This window comes from Sceloporus occidentalis, unplaced genomic scaffold, assembly GCF_023333645.1.
Source record: "Sceloporus occidentalis isolate IW3139 unplaced genomic scaffold, rSceOcc1.0.p SCAF_11, whole genome shotgun sequence".
NCBI classification, from domain to species: domain Eukaryota; kingdom Metazoa; phylum Chordata; class Lepidosauria; order Squamata; family Phrynosomatidae; genus Sceloporus; species Sceloporus occidentalis.
The window spans coordinates 13,960,143-13,982,161 of NW_028316991.1; the positions used below are offsets into that span (position 1 = coordinate 13,960,143).

The 22,019-nt window shown below is 39.6% G+C and overlaps 1 protein-coding gene across 37 annotated transcripts in view; it reads left to right on the forward strand.

Annotated features, from left to right (window-relative positions):
• The window catches only part of LOC149305615 (regulating synaptic membrane exocytosis protein 2), a 271,086-nt gene that overhangs the window by 65,448 nt on the left and 183,619 nt on the right, over positions 1-22,019 (forward strand). For 21 of the 37 annotated variants that reach the window (XM_089477182.1, XM_089477194.1, XM_089477190.1 and 18 more), the window contains one exon: positions 3,598-3,902. In XM_089477182.1, the coding sequence (XP_089333308.1) occupies positions 3,598-3,902 (305 nt within the window). Of the gene's footprint in view, positions 1-3,597; positions 3,903-16,156; positions 16,279-21,218; positions 21,225-22,019 lie in introns of those variants that run through there. The other 16 variants (XM_089477213.1, XM_089477216.1, XM_089477195.1 and 13 more) reach the window with 2 other exon arrangements.

A 22,019-nucleotide genomic window follows, 5' to 3' on the forward strand; every position in this document is an offset into this window, starting at 1 on the left:
TTTAGGACAACCTTCGGGACAGCCATATACCTATAACATGCATTTATATAGCAACTGCATATTTTCCTTCAAATGAATAAATTATTTCAAACATCTATGTTCCGTTTTGAACTGCAACAAAAAACAGATATTTTAAGACTTTTTATTACCTGCAGAAACTTTGGTACCGGTAAAAAAAATTTATGAATAACAATAAAATTTGCCAAAATAATTTGCTTGTTTTTTTAAACATTATTATAGAAATTATAAGTTTTGTAATTAAGTTTCTTGACCTCAAATAATTACCTCTGAATTTATATTTGTTCTTATTGCTGCAGTCATAAATGTGTGCTATGTTTAAGCAGGTATTTGCACAGCAAAATATTTTTAAGAGGCTAAATATTTTAAACGTTCATATATCATAAACTTTTAAAATATTTTATTAGTGCCTATTAAGAAAATTTAGAAGCAAATGATCAATTATTCAAATTTATATTTTCTGGCAATGGAGTCATTTTCAAAATGTTCAAATGCAAAATAATGGAACCTGAAATGCTGATGATCAATGGCGACTGGCAAATATATAGAGACTTGGACAAAGTTTAATGAGCAGTGACTTGTCCCTTAGAATATTTTACAATAGCATATCATTTTTTAATCAGGGTAAATTATTTAAGAAATGAGATTTGCATCTCTCTCTCTGCACCGATTTGCCTTCCTCTCTTGCCGGTTAATCTGATCGAATAGCACAATATATTAACTGCACTCTATAGCATGCTGAAATAATGAAACCTTATCAGATCTGTTGTTATTTTATCCGAATTCATAGAAAAAACTTTTTTTTTTTTTAGGAGGCCTGCCTTTGTGTCACATGACAATTAAATGTTCCCAGCAAAAATATGATTGAGAGGAGATTTGACATGATTAATGAATTATTATTGGGTATGGACATTCAACAGTGCTAGAAAGCTTGTTTCTGATGTTGCATTTAGTTATAAAAGTAAAATTCCATGCTGTTCAGTGGGACAGCACCTTTAACTTGGATAATCCTAATTTTTGGAAAAATACACAAACAGACCTCCATATAGACCTTAATGGTAACTAATTTCTTGCCCCAATGAAAAAACTATTAGCCAAATGTTGAGTTACAGTTGAATATTATTATGACTGCCTCTTCCCTCCATGGAAGGATAATAATTCTAGATTATAAACGTTGTAAATTTGAACAAGAAGTAATATTTTAAGTTCTCAGTGTAACCTAAATTGAAAATAAATTTTAACAGATACAAATGGTCCATATAAGAGAAAAATAGTAGTAACATGCCTACATGCTACAATGGACTCTAACAGAACCGGTCACAGAATCTTAGTCTCACAAAATATCGATTCTGTGGAGTTCCTGGTTATAGTAACTTCATGGACTCTGCCTATCAAGCTCGAGATTTGTGTTTGGATGTTAGTGTGTGTGGCTGGATGTAAATCTATGCAAGAACCTGGGATTCTCAGTCAGACCCTTGGCTTTCCATGTATAGTTATAGGATGTTTAAGAACTTGGAGGTAATATCTCAAGGCAGATAAAAGGAATGGATGACCTTGAGAACCTGACCTCCAGAGATCCAGATAAAAAAGAGAAAAACCTTGACCCTTAGGGTCATATGTTGCATAACCCCAGGTAGTCACACAACAATAACTTCAATATTTAAAATCCCTACGGGAATGTTATTACAATCATTAAGCTAAAACGCTTCTTTCTTGGAGAGTAAAATAAAAAAGCATAACATTTCAGTTTGTGCTCATTAAAGGCCTCTTTTTAAGCTTCTACTGTTGTACACACCATGGGGCACAATCTATCCCTACAATATCACAAAAGAACATGCGCCTCTGCTCTTGGTGAGTCCAGCAATGCTATCAAGCAAAATATAACCCATTCTGTGGATTCTGTGAGTATGGCCAGGCCCGCCATATAGGCAACAGAGATGGCTACCTGGGCCACTGTGACATACCACCAGTGTGTTCTCTCCTATGTTTAGAAGTAAATATATGAAGCAGCCGGCACTTGAGACATTTTTTATCTAGAAGGTGTAGCTGGGGACTTAGTTAATAGACAAACCTGGCGTCTGGCAAAACCTAGGGCTGGACCCGTGCATATAAATCATAGGGCTTACTGGACAAGGAAAATATGGAAAAAAAACAAAAACCTTAGGCGACGCTTAACCCCCATCTAAATGTATGGGCACACTGGGCAAATGCCAAGTGCCCATGGTAAATCGCATTGCTGCCAGCAATGTAATTCACCACAAAGCACCCAAAACAGTAGCGTATCTGTAGGGGAGGGGTGAGCGGAGAGGCTGCCTCCCCTGGGCCGGTCTTCAGCGCCGCGCCGAGTCATCAGCAAGATCGTGATCGCCCCAACCAGCCCTGCTCATCAGGCATCCCCGTGGGCAGTACGCACCCTGACACCATGAGCGCTGGTCTGGGTAGGAGGTGTCCAATGAGCAGGGTTGGTTGGGGAGTGTATGTATACATGTGTGTGTTTGGGCAGGTATTTCTAAAAGCAGTGTGTGTGGGAAGTCGTGTAAGGGCAGTGTATGTATATGTGTGTTCATGGGTAGGTGTGTAAGGGCAGTGTATGTATATGTGTGTTCATGGGTGGGTGTGTAAGGACAGTGTATGTATATGTGTGTTCATGGGTAGATGTGTAAGGGCAGTGTATGTATATGTGTGTTCATGGATAGATGTGTAAGGGCAGTGTATGTATATGTGTGTTCACGGGTGGGTGTGTAAGGGCAGTGTATGTATATGTGTGTTCATGGGTGGGTGTGTAAGGGCAGTGTATGTATATGTGTGTTCATGGGTGGGTGTGTAAGGGCAGTGTATGTATATGTGTGTTCATGGATAGATGTGTAAGGGCAGTGTATGTATATGTGTGTTCATGGGTGGGTGTGTAAGGGCAGTGTATGTATATGTGTGTTCATGGATAGATGTGTAAGGGCAGTGTATGTATATGTGTGTTCATGGGTGGGTGTGTAAGGCAGTGTATGTTTATGTGTGTTCATGGGTGGGTGTGTAAGGGCAGTGTCGGCACTGCTTGATACATATGTTCTGTTGGTTTACCGACTGTGGATAATATCAAAGTAAAGAGAAGATTTGCTTTTCCTGGGCAGCCAGGCGTTATTTGACTCCCAAGAGGAAACTTCAGGACCTCAAGAATCATTAGATCTGCTTTATAAAGAAGCAACAATTTCAACCATAACCGGTACTAAGGTTTCCTTCCTCGCCCAACAATCCCTTACAAAAGACTAAGTTATTCATATTTGCCATTGTCCTCTGGATGAGTCTTGTTTGTAGATTTGGATTTAAAATTCAATTTTAAAGTCTCACTAAGAAAAATTGTCAAATCTTGAAGAACTATGGAGCCAGTTAGAACATTTTAGAAGTAGTTTTTTTAGGTGCTAAGTTGAGATGTAACCATAGTGATGAATAAAAAAAAAACTGATACGTTTATGACCAGCTATAAAAATGTAAGGGTCATCACCATTTAGATTTGTCCATTGTTTGTATATATGTGTTTTCACCATTGGATAACTAACACAGCATTTTTCTTTTGATCACGCATAGGTTATGTGGGTATGTAATTTGTGCCGAAAACAACAAGAAATCCTCACCAAATCAGGAGCCTGGTTCTACAAAAGTGGGTCAAATACACCACAGAAGCCTGGAGAAGAAAACCAGGCAGGGCTCCAGAACGAAGAAGCACCTCAGGAGAAAAAAGCTAAGCTACAAGAGCAATCCCAATACCAGGGACCCTCAGGGGACTTAACAACACCAGCCACAGACATTAACCGATCACAAGGAATCGTAAGACAAGACTCCATTAAAAATGGTTCTGGAGTGAAGCACCCAAGTGACATACCATCAGACAGGTATCATAACTTCTTTATTTGTATTTATATATGTCTGCTCGGTGCACCTGACTTATACAGCCTAAAATCTGATGTATCCTCAAGGGATTTCATCTTCATGTTTTGGTACATGAGAATTTGCCAAGCTTAGTGAGGGTCCAGGCAGCGATGGAAGTTAGACTAGACAATATGAATGGACAGATCTTTTGGGTCTTTTCATAGACACCAGAATTTCGTGAATGGCAGAAACTCAGAGCTAACGCTGGTTGTTTGTATGCGTGCTAAATAGTAGGAAGACAATGGCAAATCATTCTATGACAAACAGTAACACGAATAATAAACAGAAAGTTAATTTATTAATGTAAATGTCCATCTTTCTTTGATGATATTACCCTCAGATCCCTTGTGTGGAAGTCCAAGATATGATGCAGTCCATAGTACATTTTAAAGACACCATGCCCAATGCATACTATCTTTTTAATCACCCCCCCCCCCCCTAAAAAAAGACATAAACAGAAGGACAATGCAAAAAAAATAAAAAAAAAACACAGAAAGGATCACAGAAAGGATTGAGTCAATTATCAAATTCTTCCTAAAGCTATTTTGACACCATAGTGGCTGTATATGATCTTGCAAGTGAAACACACATTGAAGCTTCTGGCAGTAGCACAAAATCTTTCAATTCTTAAAATCTTCTTAAAATCTTTACATCCCCTTCACAACCCTCCCCTGACTCTCTTTACCCAAGAACCAATCTCTCTTCTCTTCATTTTCCACAATATTCGTCATGTTTCTTTACTAGTCAATCAGTCAGAAATTGTTATTTTGTGTTATTTATTAACTTTCTACTCCCTCATTTATATAACTTACCTAAATGGCTCCTGGAATGTTCTTTTGACATTTCAAAAACCATGAGATGTTCGATACCTAATTAACACCCTATGGGGCTGAAATGTAGGTCTATAAAAAAAATAAAAATGAAAGCAAAGCATGTTGATCTGTTTAGAGTTTTAATTAATCACATTGTGGTTTCTTTATGCAGTATTTCCGTGAGACCGTGACAGCAGTGCTGTCCGTTACACCTATCTCCTATTTCATTCTGTTTTGCCAACAGTTTGCGGCGGGATGAACAAATTTAGGAAAAATGTGGTGAAAATGTAAACATATTAAAGAAAACATGAGGAAGTTCTTCTTTGATCCTTGCCATCGACAACTCATTGAGCGGATTAATGTTTTGAAAATGGTGAAGTTATAGCATTAATAGTAAATGATTAGCACCTACCGTCACCCCTGTTACATACACTCCTCTGTTAACATGTTTAAATGTCATCCAGCCATTGACTACATTTAATAATTTTATGTCAGCTAATCCATACGTCAGAGAACGGTCAACGTCATTAATTAATAATACTGCTATTAAAAAAAAAAAACCCAGAAGCATATGTTCTATGCCATTCCATTGCCAAAGTTATTAACCCTTTGAATTTCCATGAGCAAAGAATGACAACAAAGTTCATGGGTCTAGTTTTGTCTATTTAAAAGTTGAATGACCCTCTTCACGTTTGAGATGCCAAACTTTTTTGTTTGCTAAAAGTTGAATTATAAATGTAAACATTATTTGCAATATGTTTCTTTGATGAATCATCTTTTAATGCTGGCATGTAGGTCAGATGGCTCTCAGCATTCCATGATGTTCCAGACTACTGACTGGACTTGGGGGCAACTCTGCATTTTCTATTTGCTTACTGTCCTGCTCCAAACAAATCGAAATACTTACATTAGGCCATAGATGTACTTAAACTGATCGGTGTTACATGTGTCTTTATTCAAAATGCTCGCATGCAGATTGAGAATGTCTCTCCAAGGTGAGCAGTGATGCCACCAACCTCCTTCACATCCTTGAATGTAAGCTCTGGGGTTTACTTTAAACTTCTTGAGCTGCATTCACTAAGAATAAAGTTGGTCAGTCAATAGCAATAAGTTCAAACAATACCTTGGGTATTTCACTAAAATATTTGACTTATCAGGTTGGGTGAGAGGGCATGATAGGCTAAATCCTGATAACACAGATCACATGTGGTCTGAAAAAGATGTTACTGAAACTGGTGGAAAACAAAGACAGCCTAGAAGATAAAAAGAACCCCATCTTATGTCAGATTGGCCTAAGAATCCTACAAACCTCCCCAGTTCTGGAACTGTTAAAGTGCGGATACACGAATAAGACCGATGTTGCAGTGCAAGTGATATTAAAGTCTTGCGGGGAAGATTAAACTCCTAATCTTCTAAGGATGATTAGATTTCTAACACACTTTGCAATTTAAAGAATCATGCTTTGACATTACTCTGCCCATTATAATCTTGCATGTTTGACAGTGCTGTATTAATTGAGTTAATGAGGCAACTTTCAGATAAATCTACACTACTGGGGGTGGAAGAGCATTCTCAGCGGAGGCCATTAAATGATTCCGTATTGATTTACCTATTGGGTAACGCAAAATTGTAGCTCAGGCTTGGAGACGTATTATATGATCTCACCAGTTCCATGCTTGTAACACAGCTTATCTTGGATGTATTTCATCTTTATTCAGTGTGCATCTGGAACGTGAATCTGTCTCTCGGACACAAGCCCCGGCACCTCTATTGCATTACAAAACAAAAAAAGAAAGCATTTACTTGACACTGATTGGCTGCTAGAAGCTGTCAATCAATAGAACGAAAGTGCTGCCATTTAGATCAGTGTTAGACCTCTGCATGTTCGCCACTGGAGCTGACCGGAGGCGAGTACATCGCATGTAGGGAGAATGGTCGGCCCAATGCATCTCCTGCAGAGTATTTAGTCGGAGGGTGGAGAAAGGGGTAAAAGCATTTGGAAGGATTCTGCAGAATCCCCCCATACATTTGCAAAATTAAAGGGACCATACATAATGGCTGGATTTTCCCTTTAAACCCACGGTATGCACTATTTCTGCATATATATATATATATATTTAGATGCTAGATGCATTATCTGAATTATAATGAAATATCATGTTTCACAATGTAAATGCATTTTTTCAGAGGCACTACATTGGTAAACCTCATAAGTCTCATGTCACGAATCCGCAGGCGGCTGTCCAACTATTCTGTTACACAGGGCCAATCAGCGCAAGATTTGTGCTGCACGAGTCTTCTAAAGTGTATAGTGGTTGCTCTGCTAATTTTACATTTGCCCTGGACTGTAGACAACACACCTAGGAATGGTCCTGATCACGGGCATCTTGTAATGTACTAAACAGACACCTAACAAGAATAAATCACCACAAAATTATAATCAACTTCTGAAAATAGAATTTAAAAAAAAAAGTAGACCTAGTGTGTATATTTTTATTCGTTACACATTACAATAATCTTAATAAGATATGATCTAAAAGCCGTTTCAGAGACTCTAGATAGAAGTAACTGAGCCGTAGCCTTTTAAGTCCAATTTAGAATGTGTGTCAGTTGGATGTGTTACAAGTATAACATGTATCAAGATGACGTTCATTGTAGCAATCAATTGCAGTATTTTAAACCACATTTAAATTAGTGGATTCTATAACAAATATAGCATGATGTATTGTATGTTAGATGATACTTAGAAGCCTTCTGGGGCTCCCTTGCCAGGACACTGTAATGCATATGATTTCTGCAGGTTCACGCATTATGTGAGTTGTGTCACGGTGTTACAAGGTGTTCCACTCATGGAACCATTTTCTGTCCATTTTTTCATGCATAGTTCCTCCCAGCAAAATTAGAACTGTTGGCAACTATGTGAGATCATTGATTAATAGACATATTCCCCCAGTGGCGTAACTACTGGGGTCACAGCGGTACCAACTGCGGCAGGGCCCTCCATCTAGGGGTCCCGGGCGACCCCTGCAACCACCTGTTCATGTCTCCTTGTGCCTTGTCTCCTCCAGCCGGTCCAGGTCAGAAGGGCCCTTTCTAAACAATTTGGCATGGGAAGACAGGAACGCAGTGAGGCCACATTGCTTTACGGGACATGACCGCGGTGTGAAACTGAGGCTGCTCACTCACATCGTACAAGCTTGTATGTGAGCATAAATGTCTATATAAGTGTGTGGGAGCATGAATGTGTATATATAGGTGTGTGTGAGTATGGATGTGTGTTTGTGTGTCAGCACGTATGTTTAAGTGGTGTGTGTTAGCATGAGTGTGTACATGTGTTAGTGAATATGAGTAGTATGCATGTTAGCATGTGTACATTTGTGTAAGTGTTTTTACGTATATGTGCCAGAGTGAATGTGGGGGGCAATGGTGGCACAGGCAAGCTGTTTGGGGCAAAGATGGCACAGGTCAGCTTTTTGGGAATTACACTGATAAGCTGCTTGAGGGCAAACGTGGTACCCGCAAGCTGTTTGGGGGCAATTTTCGCACTGGGTCCCTGTGGTTTCTAGTTACGCCACTTTATTCCCCATGTAGATTTCTGCATCATCTTGAGCCCTTCTTTTTAAAACTCAATCTTGTATTTTTCAGGTTTTCATTGTAACTTTAAATGTGATGCAAAGCAGAGGCTTTGCGAAAGATTTACTGCCGATGATCTGTACTATGACTCCAATCATTCTTTGCCACTCGCTGTCTGACAATAAGATGATGGGAGTTGCTTTGAGAGGTTCCCCAACCAGCACTAAGCACTTACTAGGAATGAAAACTGTACGAATGTAAAGTAAATGTGTAATGTAAAGCTCCATATCACTCGATATAAAAACAACACATATTTTATTAAAACTGTCCTGTAATTAGCTGTAATGAGCTTTTCCTGTGGCAAAAACTTACAATAACGCTAATTAGTCTTTTTCCTTTAATTTAATTCGACATGTCTAGTGGCAAACAATGGAATGGCTCAGTCTTAATCACCCAGACCACCATCTGACTCATGAAAGTCTTCAGAAAGAAGGCTTCATTATATAAACAGGAACTCATTAGCATTACTAAATAGCCAAAAATCTAAAATTAAAAAAAATAAATATATATTGAAGCAAAATAAACGTTTTCTTCAAAGCTAAACTGGCTTCCTTTAATGTTGGAAGAAAATATGTATTTTTCTTTGGAATGTCGCCTTTAAAAAGCCTTTGGATGCACTGTATATAAAAGCATTACGTCTGTATTTGCACATACAAAAAAACTTTCCAACCTTTTGAATTTAGAGCAGCAGTTTTTGGGTATGTCCCTATGAGCGTATTTAAAAATTTTTTTTTTTAATGTTCAAGAATACTTAAATAGCCACTTAATACCATTTTCCACCCTAAATCGATATTATGGCATTTCAGAATGTTGTGTTTTGAAAAGACGAGCTCGGGGATGAAATCCCGCTACTCTCAACGGCTGATCCTGAGAAAATGAAACGTCAAACGGCAGATGTAGCCGTGCTGAGAGACCGGCGCTGTTATAACGGAATCCACCCGCTGGTATATTAAATGCAGACTTAGCACAAGACGCTTCTTCTACAGCCTCGGAGAGTTATGAGCCCGTAGAACAGAAAGCACCGATCTAGATGAAATATCTTCAGTGGAAATTTGTTAAAGGGAAAAGGGGAAACAAGGGGTTAAAGTGGAGCTGTGAAATGCCAGATTATCCCCAATGTAAATTTTTTCATGTATGCAACATATGCTTTTTTTTGCTTAGCTGTATGATAAAAGCTGCCATCTCGTTGAAAAATAAGGACAATGGCTCTACTGGATATAGACATTGGGGTGAAAAAACTGTATTCATACAGGCATAGGAACGGTGTTATTTAAGTACTTGCAGTTATATGGTGCTATGCTGACCTAAGCAATCATCTCAATTCTTACACACTCACAAGACCAATTGTTATGCCAGTCATTTATTAAAGAACTATTTACTAATGTAAGCAATATGATCTGACCTGGGCTGGGTGGGACTAACTCCAAGCAGCCAATCAGTTGCATGGGACGTTGGACACTGAGGTGGTGGGAAGCTGCAGCGCTGCAGTTTCTTCCTAAGGGCACAAGTAATATTTTGTATTATAATAATAATAATAATTTTATATATATATATATATATATATATATATACACTATTTACCTTAAATAACACAACAAGCATAGTAATTCCAACACTCGCAGAGCCAATCTTTCAATTAAGATGTGAGTATGCACACCCGGCGGACCGGAGGAGATTATGTGCAGATATATGGAAGCTGGGGTGGGAAAAGGTGAGAAGGTTCTTTAAGCCATGTTTGCGATATACCATATAGTGCTTTGAAGCGTAAAGGTCAATTAGCAGAGTAGTTAGGAAGGGAGAAATGAGGACATGCATTAGCCTTAGCTGCAAAGTGACACGCGAGATAATGGATTTAGAGAATTTTGTAAAGGAAGAAACTCCAGGATTGAGCAACATATGCTCACAACATATTTATTATGTGTTTAACCTTTCAGGAGCCGTGGATGACACCCCGTGAGATTGTCCACCTTTAATACTTGCCTGTAGGTCAGACAAATGTAAAGATGATGTTCTTTTGGAGCTCCGTGTCCCGGATATAGTTTCCAGTAGACGCGGTAGACACAGTGGGGGATATTTAACATGCGTGGGACAGACATAAAGCTATCCGGACGAGACCGAGAACCGCATACAGTTTGGGTTTTTTACAGCAGTTAAAATACGGGCAGTCTAGATGGGTTGAAAGGTTATTATCTACCGTACGATTCTACGTTTCTATATGTGTAATTTGTTAAATTGGACTAATTACGTTGAGCTGATAGAACATATACATAATTTATTTGACACTTTATGGATATAATTCTGCTATGAATTGACATCTGAAATGATTTAATGCTTTGAACTAAACTTATCTCATTTATGGTCTAAATTGGTGGGAAGAATGCTCTGTACGCAGCAGCAGCCTTTTGGCCGCTTGTTTAGGAGTTCCTCTTATCGCGGCATGGGAAGCCTATGTGACGGACCAGTTATGACCAGGTGAGTCTCTTGGGGCTCATGCTCACTACCTGGCTTGGTTAACCCGTCAGGAGGGTCGAAGCGTTAGATGGAGCTGAGCTGGAAGACCACGCTGCTTCCTCGCCTTCTGTCATTAGGTCAGACCTGCGCTTCCGGAGAGCACGTCGGCTTCACCCGTGTCCGTCTATGGCCAGCTCACAATCTCTAGTCAGCTACGCCCGGCTTTGTTATAGGATGCCAGCAGTACGCTGTACGTTGTAATTTACTCAGTTGTCCAAAGCAGTTCTAAGCCTGTGGAGTTGATGGTTCAAGTAGAATGGAGATCTTATATCTCCCCATCTGGCCCACTGAGCATCGGCTTTCCCTGCGGAGCAGCGGTCAAAAATACATATACAAAACCTACATTGAGATATAGTCAACCTGACGGAGTTCTTGATTTTAAACATACAGAATAAATTGCTACTCTGCTTGTAAATAACACTCAATAAGCACAGAAAGGATCCTTGTATGATGGAAATGCTGTCTACATTTGCTTTTAGATAATCTGTATGCTGTTAAATTCCATGTCTGTGCCCTGAATAGTCCAAATCAGAAAGGCTTGAAGGTGGTGGGTGGTAATGAGGTTGGTGGGTAATATCTGATACCCGTCTCATTGCAGTAGACGTTGCCTTATAGGCTTAGTGGCTTATTGAGATGTATGCTGCAGGGCGGCATTATGATCTTTGCGTCAAGCTTTTTATTGGTTCCATGTGAAGGGAATTATCTGGTTACCCTGCCCTAGGTTTTTTCCCCTCTCAAAGGTCTCATTTTTAGAAGCCGCTTCAGAGCTTTAGACTGTATTATCGGCCTAGGCCGGGTGTTGACAGAGCGATCTCCTCTCACTTCTCCTGTAGTCAGGACTGCTTCTTTTGGCGCACAAAGCGTAGAAGGGAGCGGCCTGTGAAAAGTTTGTAACTCTGCCTTCTCAAAATTTTGGGGGCATAAAAAAAAAAAAAACTTTGGCTGCTTTTTAAAGCTACATGGACATAATCACCTCCAATTGTGATGCCGTCTAAAAGGAACAGCGGCGGTCCCATGTCTCCAAAAACTGTGTAACAATATACCTGTGCTGATACTCTCGACGGTCTGCTACTACATAACTTCTTTGGATCATTTGCTTCCGTTTCACTTTTGGTTTTTCGTGTTCGGGTATACTAGGTATAGGTATACTGGGAGACATTGCGATCATGACCTTACCCTCTGCTGTTTTTGGGCATCAGATACGTTGGGCTGCATGGCTTCTATACGTTGTACATCGTCTTTAGTCGAAACGACTGAACAATGAATTGCGGTGTCTGGTGATCCGGATTTTTGCTTCCCAGCTAAAAGAGGTTCCAGTTAACAGAGCCCTCTGCCCCGGCTGTTACTGTAACAGAATCATTGAAACTATTTAATATTTTAGTTTTGTGTTAGGTAATATCTCGCTTTCATGACTGCACTGCAGTATAGAGCTCCACGTCAACCAGCATTCACTTAAATATTTATAATTATCGCAAAAACAGATATATAATAACCATGGGCTGTTAGTGGTGCCGTAGTATGGCTGATAAGCAGTTGGTATCCATCTAGGCACAATGCACAATGTATGCGTGATTAAGGGAATGAATGAGTAAATGAATGAGTGAATTAATGTGTGTGAATGAGTGTGGGGGGGATAGCATGGCATAGGGAGGCTGTAATCAAAGTGTTCTTATTTATTCTTTTTTTTTTTTTTTAAAGGTGGGGGGGGTCATTTTCTGTTTCAGCCAAGTGAATCCTGAATTTTCGTTTCGTTCCAGAATTTTCTTTTCGGTGCATCCCTAGGATATGCAATGTGATAATTACTGCAAAGTGAAAGAGAAACTTCTTAGTCGTAGTGGCTGCAGATCTTCTGACGCTTCATGGTTATCAGTCATCTGGTCCTCGTTATAATGAACTATAAGATTTAATCAGGGCTAGTCGCCCCGCATTTGCATGCTAACCTCCTGGCCCTGGTAGGGTTAAACAATATCCCACGCATACACGTTGACGAGCGATATCTGGCAACTTCTCTGCCTTAGTACAATTTTACAAGGGAATGTTTTGCCAGCGATGGTTGTGCCCGCCAAGCAGTGCACAGAAACATGTATTATTTAATGGCTATTCCTGGTATCACTAATTGATAATGTATTATTTAATTGATATGCAGTAAGTGGTCATTTGGTTGAGTTGTAATAAACGATTGAAGGAAAAACTGCTTTATTTATAGAGATTGGCACGCTCGTATTCTGCTCGCCAGCGGCGTTACCGAAGGCTTTTCTGTCTCTAATTAAGGATCTGGTATCGTATATACAAATCATATTTGATCTTTTTTTTTAAACTCTTCAAGGTGTTACTTCACGGTAGTGGGAGTTTGTGGGTGAGTGATAGGAGTTGTGTGCAATTTCATCATGCATTGTGAAGGGCCAGCCCTGGTCCATTGGACTTTAACACATTCTCATAGATTTTGTCATAGATTATAACCCAATAAAGTCTTTTTATGAGTAGTTCGCTGGGGTTGGCCCTGGCTTATTAATAGCAAAGCTGAAACCACAACTCTTCAGTAGACTCATCATGGAACTCACTTTAGTGAATAAGCCCCTTAAATGAATTAAGGAGATGTGTACCTTCCTCTAAAAGGACAGGAGGTTCTGCTGGGCTCGCTGAAGATATATAGACAGCGACCGCAGGAAACTTGCAATAGGCCCATTATCTACCAAGCTTTCTTGGACTCCTTTACTGTGTTTGGCTGTACTGCTTTCACTGGAGGTCTGTTCCAGGTATCTACTACCTTTTCTGGGAATTTGATTTTTTTTATCATTATTATTCTGTCTTCTAACCTGTAAATTTGAAGGCACACTCCAGCCATCATATTTACTTTATATGATAGCTCAGTGTCACCTTATTTTTGCCATGTGAATGCCTGGGGGACAAATGCATCAGAATCCCTTCTACGGATTTTAACTCTCTCCTCTCCTCACCCCTCCAGCTCCAGCATTATTCTCACCTCCAGCTCCAGCGTGTTAGGGGGTCTAACAAGATCAATGGTTCTTTATTGTCAAGGATCGTGACAAATCCGCATTGGGAAATCTGTTTGATTGCTTTTATTATTACGGCTGCTTGTAGACCCTTTCAGTGCCAGAGGCAACGTGTGGCGGCCCTGAAAAGGTTAAGGTGGTGGTGGGGGATCCCTGCAGGCTGTGTCATAGCAATGCAGAGAACGGCATCTCACTGGGCTCGTAACGACAGTTTTTGCCCCAGTCTTTTTTTCTGCGTTTGTTTCTTAAAATAGATGATTGTCCTTTCGGTAGATCGGGGCGGCATAAAAGCGCAACGCCGGAGAATGGGAGGGATGCTGCACATTTTAATTGAACGGAGGGGGGAGAAGAAATTAAAACGGCAATTTGCTGAATCTCCCATTATCTTGCACAAGCTATAGCCGTTTAAACACCAGGGTGAAATAGACCCCGCTGCTCCCCGCCGACAGCGAGAGAGCGTTCGTGCATCAGAATACAGAAATCGGGATTATTATGAGGTTTTTAAGGGGAAAGCCGCACTATGTTGGACATACACACGCAAACATATACACACATGTATGGATATGTATACATGTGTGTATGTGTATGTATATAGTTTTCAGTTCCTAGCTGCTTGAATCATTAATATTTTCTGTGGTTTAACATAATTGGTCATTCGCTGGCTATATATTTGAAAGCCTCCTCTTCCGCTCTAAACCAGAGATTGCAGCTCGAAGTAGTAGTCGCCTTTAAAAAAATAAACATAATATAACATGGGCACATAGAGTAGACTATATATACATTTTATGTAAGCTAAATATATATATATATAGAGGAGGAACATTAGAACAAGTGTCTAAAATCTAAAATTCTAACAAGAAGTCAGAAGTTTAAATGTTATAATATGATTTATAAGGAGAGTGTTGTAGATAACAGGAACAGCAGAAGTGGTAGAGGCTAATACAGTGATGGAATTTAAACATGCATGAGATAGACATATCTAAGACAAGATCAAATACTGACTACGGTCCGAGTCTTTACATCAGGAAGAATGGTTAGACTAAGGCAGGGGTTCTCAAACTGCGGCCCTCCAGCTGCTGCAGGACTACATCTCCCATACTCCTCAGCCAGCCCCTTAGCTGAAGGAGCATTATGGGAGATGTAATCCTGCAGCAGCTGGAGGGCCGCAGTTTGAGAACCCCTGGACTAAGGGGTCAAATAATGTGTATCTGCCATCAAATTCTATGTTTCTACATCCTGAAAGCTTATGTAACTTGACATTGTTTTATTCTGTGTCAGTAAAATGTATCAACTTCGACTCCAAATATATATAAATAAATAAGCAGTGAGATCTACTAACATTACCCTGGTTAACCCATTCAGTGCTGCAGGGCAGCGTATAGCAGGGTGCATGGCATTTGTGTTGACAAAAAAAGGCCCCAAATGGATGCCTACAGCACGTTTCTGATCTATCCTCTGGCCCGTTGCTCTGCTTTGCAAGGGTTAATTTAAGCTTCAAAAAACTGCAGCCAAGGCTGTTACTGATACGTAGCCAGCGGATTTCTCCAGAGCCGTACGTAACAGAGGATCTGGACAGGGAAAGGGTTAAACATAAGGTATTTATATATTCACGGTATATATTAAAGACCTACGGCAGGTATTCCTACCCCCCCCATAGAAGCACCGTGTATACGGAGTTCCTTGTCTCTCCTGCTATTGGTTATCATCATTTCCATGGGAGGTGATGCAGGATTGGTTCTCATCCTCCTCCTCCTCCCTCATTCTCTCTCGCTCTCTCCCTCTCTCTGTCTCTCTCCATCTCTCTCTCCTAGACAGTAGTAACTGTACGAGGATGCCTTGTCCTCATTTTTTTTTTATTACTTCTGAGATTTTATTACTGCCAGCCAGATGCGCTAAAATGCCTGATGACAGCATCTATTCCCTGCATGTTTTGTAACCGGCTTAGGGAAATATGAGCAGTGCCTGGAAGAGCAGGTTAGCCTCACGCTTGAGCTGGGGATGCCCAAAAACCTTTGCTGCCTTTTAGATTTCTTGCTCGAGTCGGGAGAATGCCGCACGGGTACTAAATCTTCCACGACCGATCAGGGAAAATAATGACTGTACAATTCATTATCAGCTTTTGCTCATTCAAGCACAGTTTCTACCGAGTGCGGGAGGCGAATGGAACTTGACTGGCATGTTCACGTTCTATGTGATCTGCAAAACAGACGACTTTAAGGACAGGTGGCTAGTTGATCTAGGCTGAAAATGCAATTTGAGACATTACGCCAGTTCTGCAATACTGTTCTATCTCATTTTCACGAGGCTTTCCCAACACCTCCTAATATATCACAGAATGATGTGTTTGGCCAGACCTTGAGCAACCCGGGGTAAGTGCAAACAATGGCTTTTAACGTTGTCTAGATTTACAATGACATCTATTTTCCTGGTGCATCAAGATGTCGGGGTGATGCAGTTCCTATTTTTACTACAATGTTTCACGAAATGTTTCATTTACCCGATGGCTAAAAAAACAAATAACATCAAGTTTTATTTCTCAATACCCTTGACGATCCTACCTAGAACCACACATACTGCAATGAGGTACCTGCATAGAATGCTTGCATGTATAACACAATATTTACACGTGTATCTGATAATTACAGGATTCAATTCAAGACCTTGCCTTGAAATATTGCGAAAAGGTGCGATTTTAAGAGACGGAAACATTATACCGTTTTTTTTTGTATTTTCATTGATTAAATGCATTGAAGACAGTTTTTTTCCCTACCCCCTGACAAGCTCTATTAATAACGAATGGTCAGAGATGCCTCGCGGAAGGGACACAGGCTCCAGAATTTGTTGGTGTAGACAGAAGCTGATTGTAAAGAACTGTAATTTTCCCGGCACCTCCGGTTCGATCCTATACCCTGTACCAAGCATTCAGTAATGCAACCCCTTTATTTCAAATCAGCGTCATTCATTTATTTATAAATGGATATTAAAACATTGAAATCGTTTCTGACATTTAATCTTTATCTCCTAATCCTTGAACTAAAAAAATAGTGGATCTCGATTCCATTTTCAGAGTCATGGAGCTGGGTTGATATGTGGAATTTATATTGTGGTTCTTCCAATTTATTCAGATTCCGGGAATAATCGCTTAATACTTGGGGAGCATGATTCTTTATGTGTGTACATCTTAAATAAAAAAATGGCACTTTATATGGAGAGGAGATTGAATGGAAGAAGAAACCAGTGATTTCTCTTTTTTTTTTTTTTTTTAACAAAGTGCCCAATTTTATCAAATTAACGTATAGTAGAAAATCTGGTTCTAAAAAGTTCTAACAACTTGTAATGAGCTAAGACATAAATACTAATGTTTTACAAGTTTGTAGGCGTGGAAAGTGAAGGCATAATTCTTAACAAAATATTTAATGACAAGTACTGGTTGGTTAAACTATAGAAAACCATTTAAAAGCATTAAACTTTTTTACTCTTAAAAAAAAAAAGATGATGATGAAATCCTTATATTAACAGAATTGTATCCTTAAAATAGTTTGAAAGAAAAGCCATTTTCTTACCTGCAGATGCCGACTTCCGCTGACTTATCTTCTCCGTGGTCCTCACTGCAGAAGCCGGTCTCCAAAAAAGCGCAGCCGGCTCCTCACTGTTAAACTTTAAAGTATAAATGAACCTCGCCTATTACAAGCAGGGTTTTCTGGAATACATGCGAGGACCTACAGGGTAACAATATACCAAGATATACCAATACATGGACGGATGACTATAGCTGTCTCGTGGTAGAGAGTAGTATTGTGCAGCAATCAGTCCGATTATCCGTGCTAATTTTGGCCAAGTCCTCACGTTGGCCAAGCATAAGGGTTTGGACATCGCATTTTAAAAAAATATATCCATGTATTTTTCTATAACTCTTGGGTGGCATTTGTCTTGAGGCTAGGCCTGAAATCAACTAACAATGTTACGCAAAACATTATACGGTGCTGGAGAAGGAAGTGGAAGAGGTTCTCTTGGTTCTAAAGAGACCTTTGTTTGCTTTGTACATCATTAATTATGAAAGAACCAAGATTTGTTATGGCTTATCTGGATTAGGAGGCAGTTGTAAAATGTATCTTTCTCATACATTTATCTGTTCTTTGACTTAATGGAATTGCTTTTTTTCTGAGAACATTATGTGCTCTTGAATACACGGTCTCCTAAATGTGATATCTGGTGTAAAAGGCCAAAGCGGTGGTTAAGCTCAACCCAAATGTTGCTTACTTCACACTTTATGCCGTGACCACATGTGTAACATCAACGTTGCTTAATACTGCCTTTATTGTCATAATATCGTTGTTTTAGCTTGTATCTGTTTCAAGGTTTTTCCTGTTATTTCTCTGGGTCATGAAAGACCGCCTAGGTTTCCCGGGTTCCAGTTTTTTCTAGATCCCTGTTTCTGACCATATCCTACATGAAATACATTTAACCTGACAACTCATGCGCATGGAAAGATCCTGATGTAGGGCCCAGGATTTTTTTTTCAGATCTCATTCAGAGGATTTCCGCCTCATATTCAGAACAGTTCCGTTAATTTGGAAAGCCACCATAGCTTCAATGCCAAAGAGAGACTATCAATTGATTTTACATCTCCTCTCGTGCCAGATTTATCTCGCCGTTGCTGACATCTTTAGGGAACTGCAAATCCCAGACTTGCTGAGTGGGCAATCAAGGTTTGATGATCGTTGCCTCCTTTTGGGCCGAAACACCCAGCAATACATGGCATTGGTTTTCAGCGCTGAGTCAGGTGTATTGCGCTGCATTCGGCTATGACTTTTTGGTCCACAACAATAAACCGTTTTAAACCAACCAACCATAAAGCCTTCTGGCAGCGTCGTATGGATTGTGTTGAGCGATGGCGCTTGGAACCTCAGTTGTCCAAAACTGGTTATCAGCACCTTGAGGTCACGACCCCCACTTATTAAATATAATATTTAATATATACCTCAAAAAGGATGACCCAAAACAATACACACTTCTGGGCCCATCAGTTATGACAAAGGAAACTGGGGCCAAAGCTCATTTATTACCCCCATACCTACAGTTTGAAGTAGTAATTGGATTTTTATTTCCTGCCTTGCAGCCACTGTAGGAATCCGTTTGAGTCCTGCATGGTAGGCTGCTTCTGTTCTGTCTCCACGCTTCATTATTGCAAGGGAGACGCGCACTGTTGTCGCAGACCTAAGGGAACCGATTTATTCTATGGTGCTGGAAGACATGGCTGCTGCTCGTATCTTTCATAATTCACTCCATGATTCCTTTAGTTGTTTTTGAAGTTGACTTAAAACCACTGCCTAGGCAGTTATAATATCCGCTTAGGTAACATTTTAAAAGGGATACCTGGAATTTTTTTGGACTTGTCTTCATCATCTAATTTCTGTGTATCTTATATTCTAAATTCAATCAAACTTTTCCCTAAATGTTTTTAGTTTTTTTTTCAAATCTAGATTTATGATACATGTTATTTTCTGCAAAAATAAAATTGAATATATGCTGTGTGATGTAGTCACACACATACTGGAAAGAGCAGTATAATTAACGTTATCCATTATCTACATACCTGGGAACAATCTAGGTTTGACCTGGAGTCTCCGGGTGAAGCCCTTCTTCCCAGGGTCTCCGGCTGAGTTTTTTCTTTCTTTAGCCCTACATTTCCCAGAAGAAGGAGAGCTTTGGGATGCTTACCTTGGAGAGTTCTCCGAATGCTTATATATATACATTGCTGACTATATACAGCGGTTCGAGTTGGTCCTTGGCAGTGTTGGCTTGTTGAATTGTCCTGTATCAACGTTTTAAAGTGGTTTAAAGGATCAGGTTATGATATGATTTTGTTAATGGTAACTGTGTACGTTTTTTGTTTGTATTCAGAATTCAGTAATAACCCCTTAGTGTGTTGACCTAAACGCAATGTATTTGCTCATCAGTGACATATTAGCCGTTCGCCGGCCTATATAAAAGTAAACTAATGTAAGACTTTTGTAAGAACCACGTTTAACAGTCCTGGGAAGCCTATGTAATGAAGTTCACACATTAAAAACAATATAAATGTATTAAAAAAACTATTTTCTCAGTTTCACACGGGGGCTGCCATCTATCTGTTTCTTCGTGAGAGGTGAATTCACCGAGCTAGTGATCACTAAACATTTATCTCCCAAGAAGAGGCTGGATTCCCCTGCTTAAAGCTTAGCTACTGCGGAGAGAGTCTTTAAAGGCCTCTCGCTGACTTCGTTATGCTTAATGCAGGGCCAGCTCAGCACTTCTGCTCACTGGACTTTGCCCATTAAAATGCATTGAGTCCTTCTTGGTGATTAAGACTGAGCCATTCCATCGATCACCACAGTATGATAAGGAGTCAGTGTATTTGTTTACTTGATTGTCTAAGATAAGATCGAACAGAAAACGTAACGCTTTACCCGAAGTCCTCCAGTTTTCACACTTCTAAGCACACAACACACACAAACCATCTTTTAATGACCCCTTTAATGGTATTGCAGCGTATAAGCATTCCCTACATTTTACAAACGCTGACTTTCATGAATCGGAACGGCATTATTAAAATCAAAAAGAATGTGAATGCAGCACATATTAAATCAATAAGTGCTTATGCGCTAATGATATTTTAAATGGATTATTTTAATTCCCCAATTTACAGAGAGACTTGTAGAATCGTGATTAACTCCTTGTGCCCACTGTCTAACAATTACCATTATCTGCTCCTAATGATTTTCTCTGTATTCCTGAGATAAGGCGTGTAATCTATCGCTATGTGTGAGTAGTATATTTTAATTGGAATTCATTGATTAGCGCAAATCGCCGGACACTCTATAGAATAAACACCCTTAGAGTTTGCGAACGCTCAGGGGAATAGTCAAGTGGACCCAAACCACAGCGATAATAGGTTGTGTGACCCCAAAGGTATTAACATTATGTTTTAAGGGCCACCTAGATCAGCCCTTCAACCTCTGACATGCTACCCGCTCAGCTGTTGGCTAGCTGAGGGTATTAGGAGTCGGAGTACTATCTCTGGGGAGGTTTGGTAAAAAATTGGGAATTTAGCAATAGGCTAAACATGCGCTGGTATAATACATACAATAACAAAAAAATAGCCAATGTGTTCTCTTTAATAGGCAGTAAATATATATTAAAGTTCATATAAAGAAGTATTTTTTGTAGCAGTTTCTTATGTATTTTTGAATGAAATAATGTGTTACTAACGTGTAGCATCCGGAATAATGCGTCTTAATTGTGTCAGCAATTTCATTCACAGGATAAGGAAAACGTAATTTTCTTTGCCGTGGGGATGTTGTATACCTCGGTGACACGCAACCCTGGCTGGGAAACTAATTTGCAATTTGAGAATCCATCCGGTTTGTGCAAAGTCATTTAACAACCGTAGGTCCTGAAATTCATTAACATTATTAACACTCAAACATGAACCTGATGAGCACCTTCACGGGAAACCTTTGTTACAATATGGTCTGTAGCTATCTCTCTCTCTCTCTCTCTCTCTATATATATATATATAATATTGCATAACGTTATATAGTTTTTTAATCATATATAACTTTTATCTTTTAAAAGGTATACTTCGTAATACCTTGTCTATTCTGTATTGAATTAAAGTTGTAGATAATGTGAATATAGGTGATTATCAGGAACGATCCTAGATTTTAAAGGGACAGTTTATGGTCCCGGACAGCCCCACTGAAGATAAATTACTCTGTGAATCCTTTAATATAAATAGATTGTAATATGTCAGGAGCGGGGCCCTCTCCTCCTTCTGTACCAGTATCTCTTACCTCGTGTTAATGATATTGTTATTGTAGATCAGTCTTTGTTAACTATGTTCACCTTCCCCTAAACCACCCTTTAATTAACCACCAATTTTAAGTAAATGTAAAAATAAATATAATGAAATATTCAATGTGAAAAATATAAAACTAGGGTAGAAGTTGCAGCTCTGCGGTTGCCCTCACCCTCTGTGTTCCGAAGATTCTTCTCCCTGATTGGCTGCCTGAAGCAGCCAATCACTGGCAGGAAAGTGCTCCTATTGAAATGAATGCGAGCGTTTTCC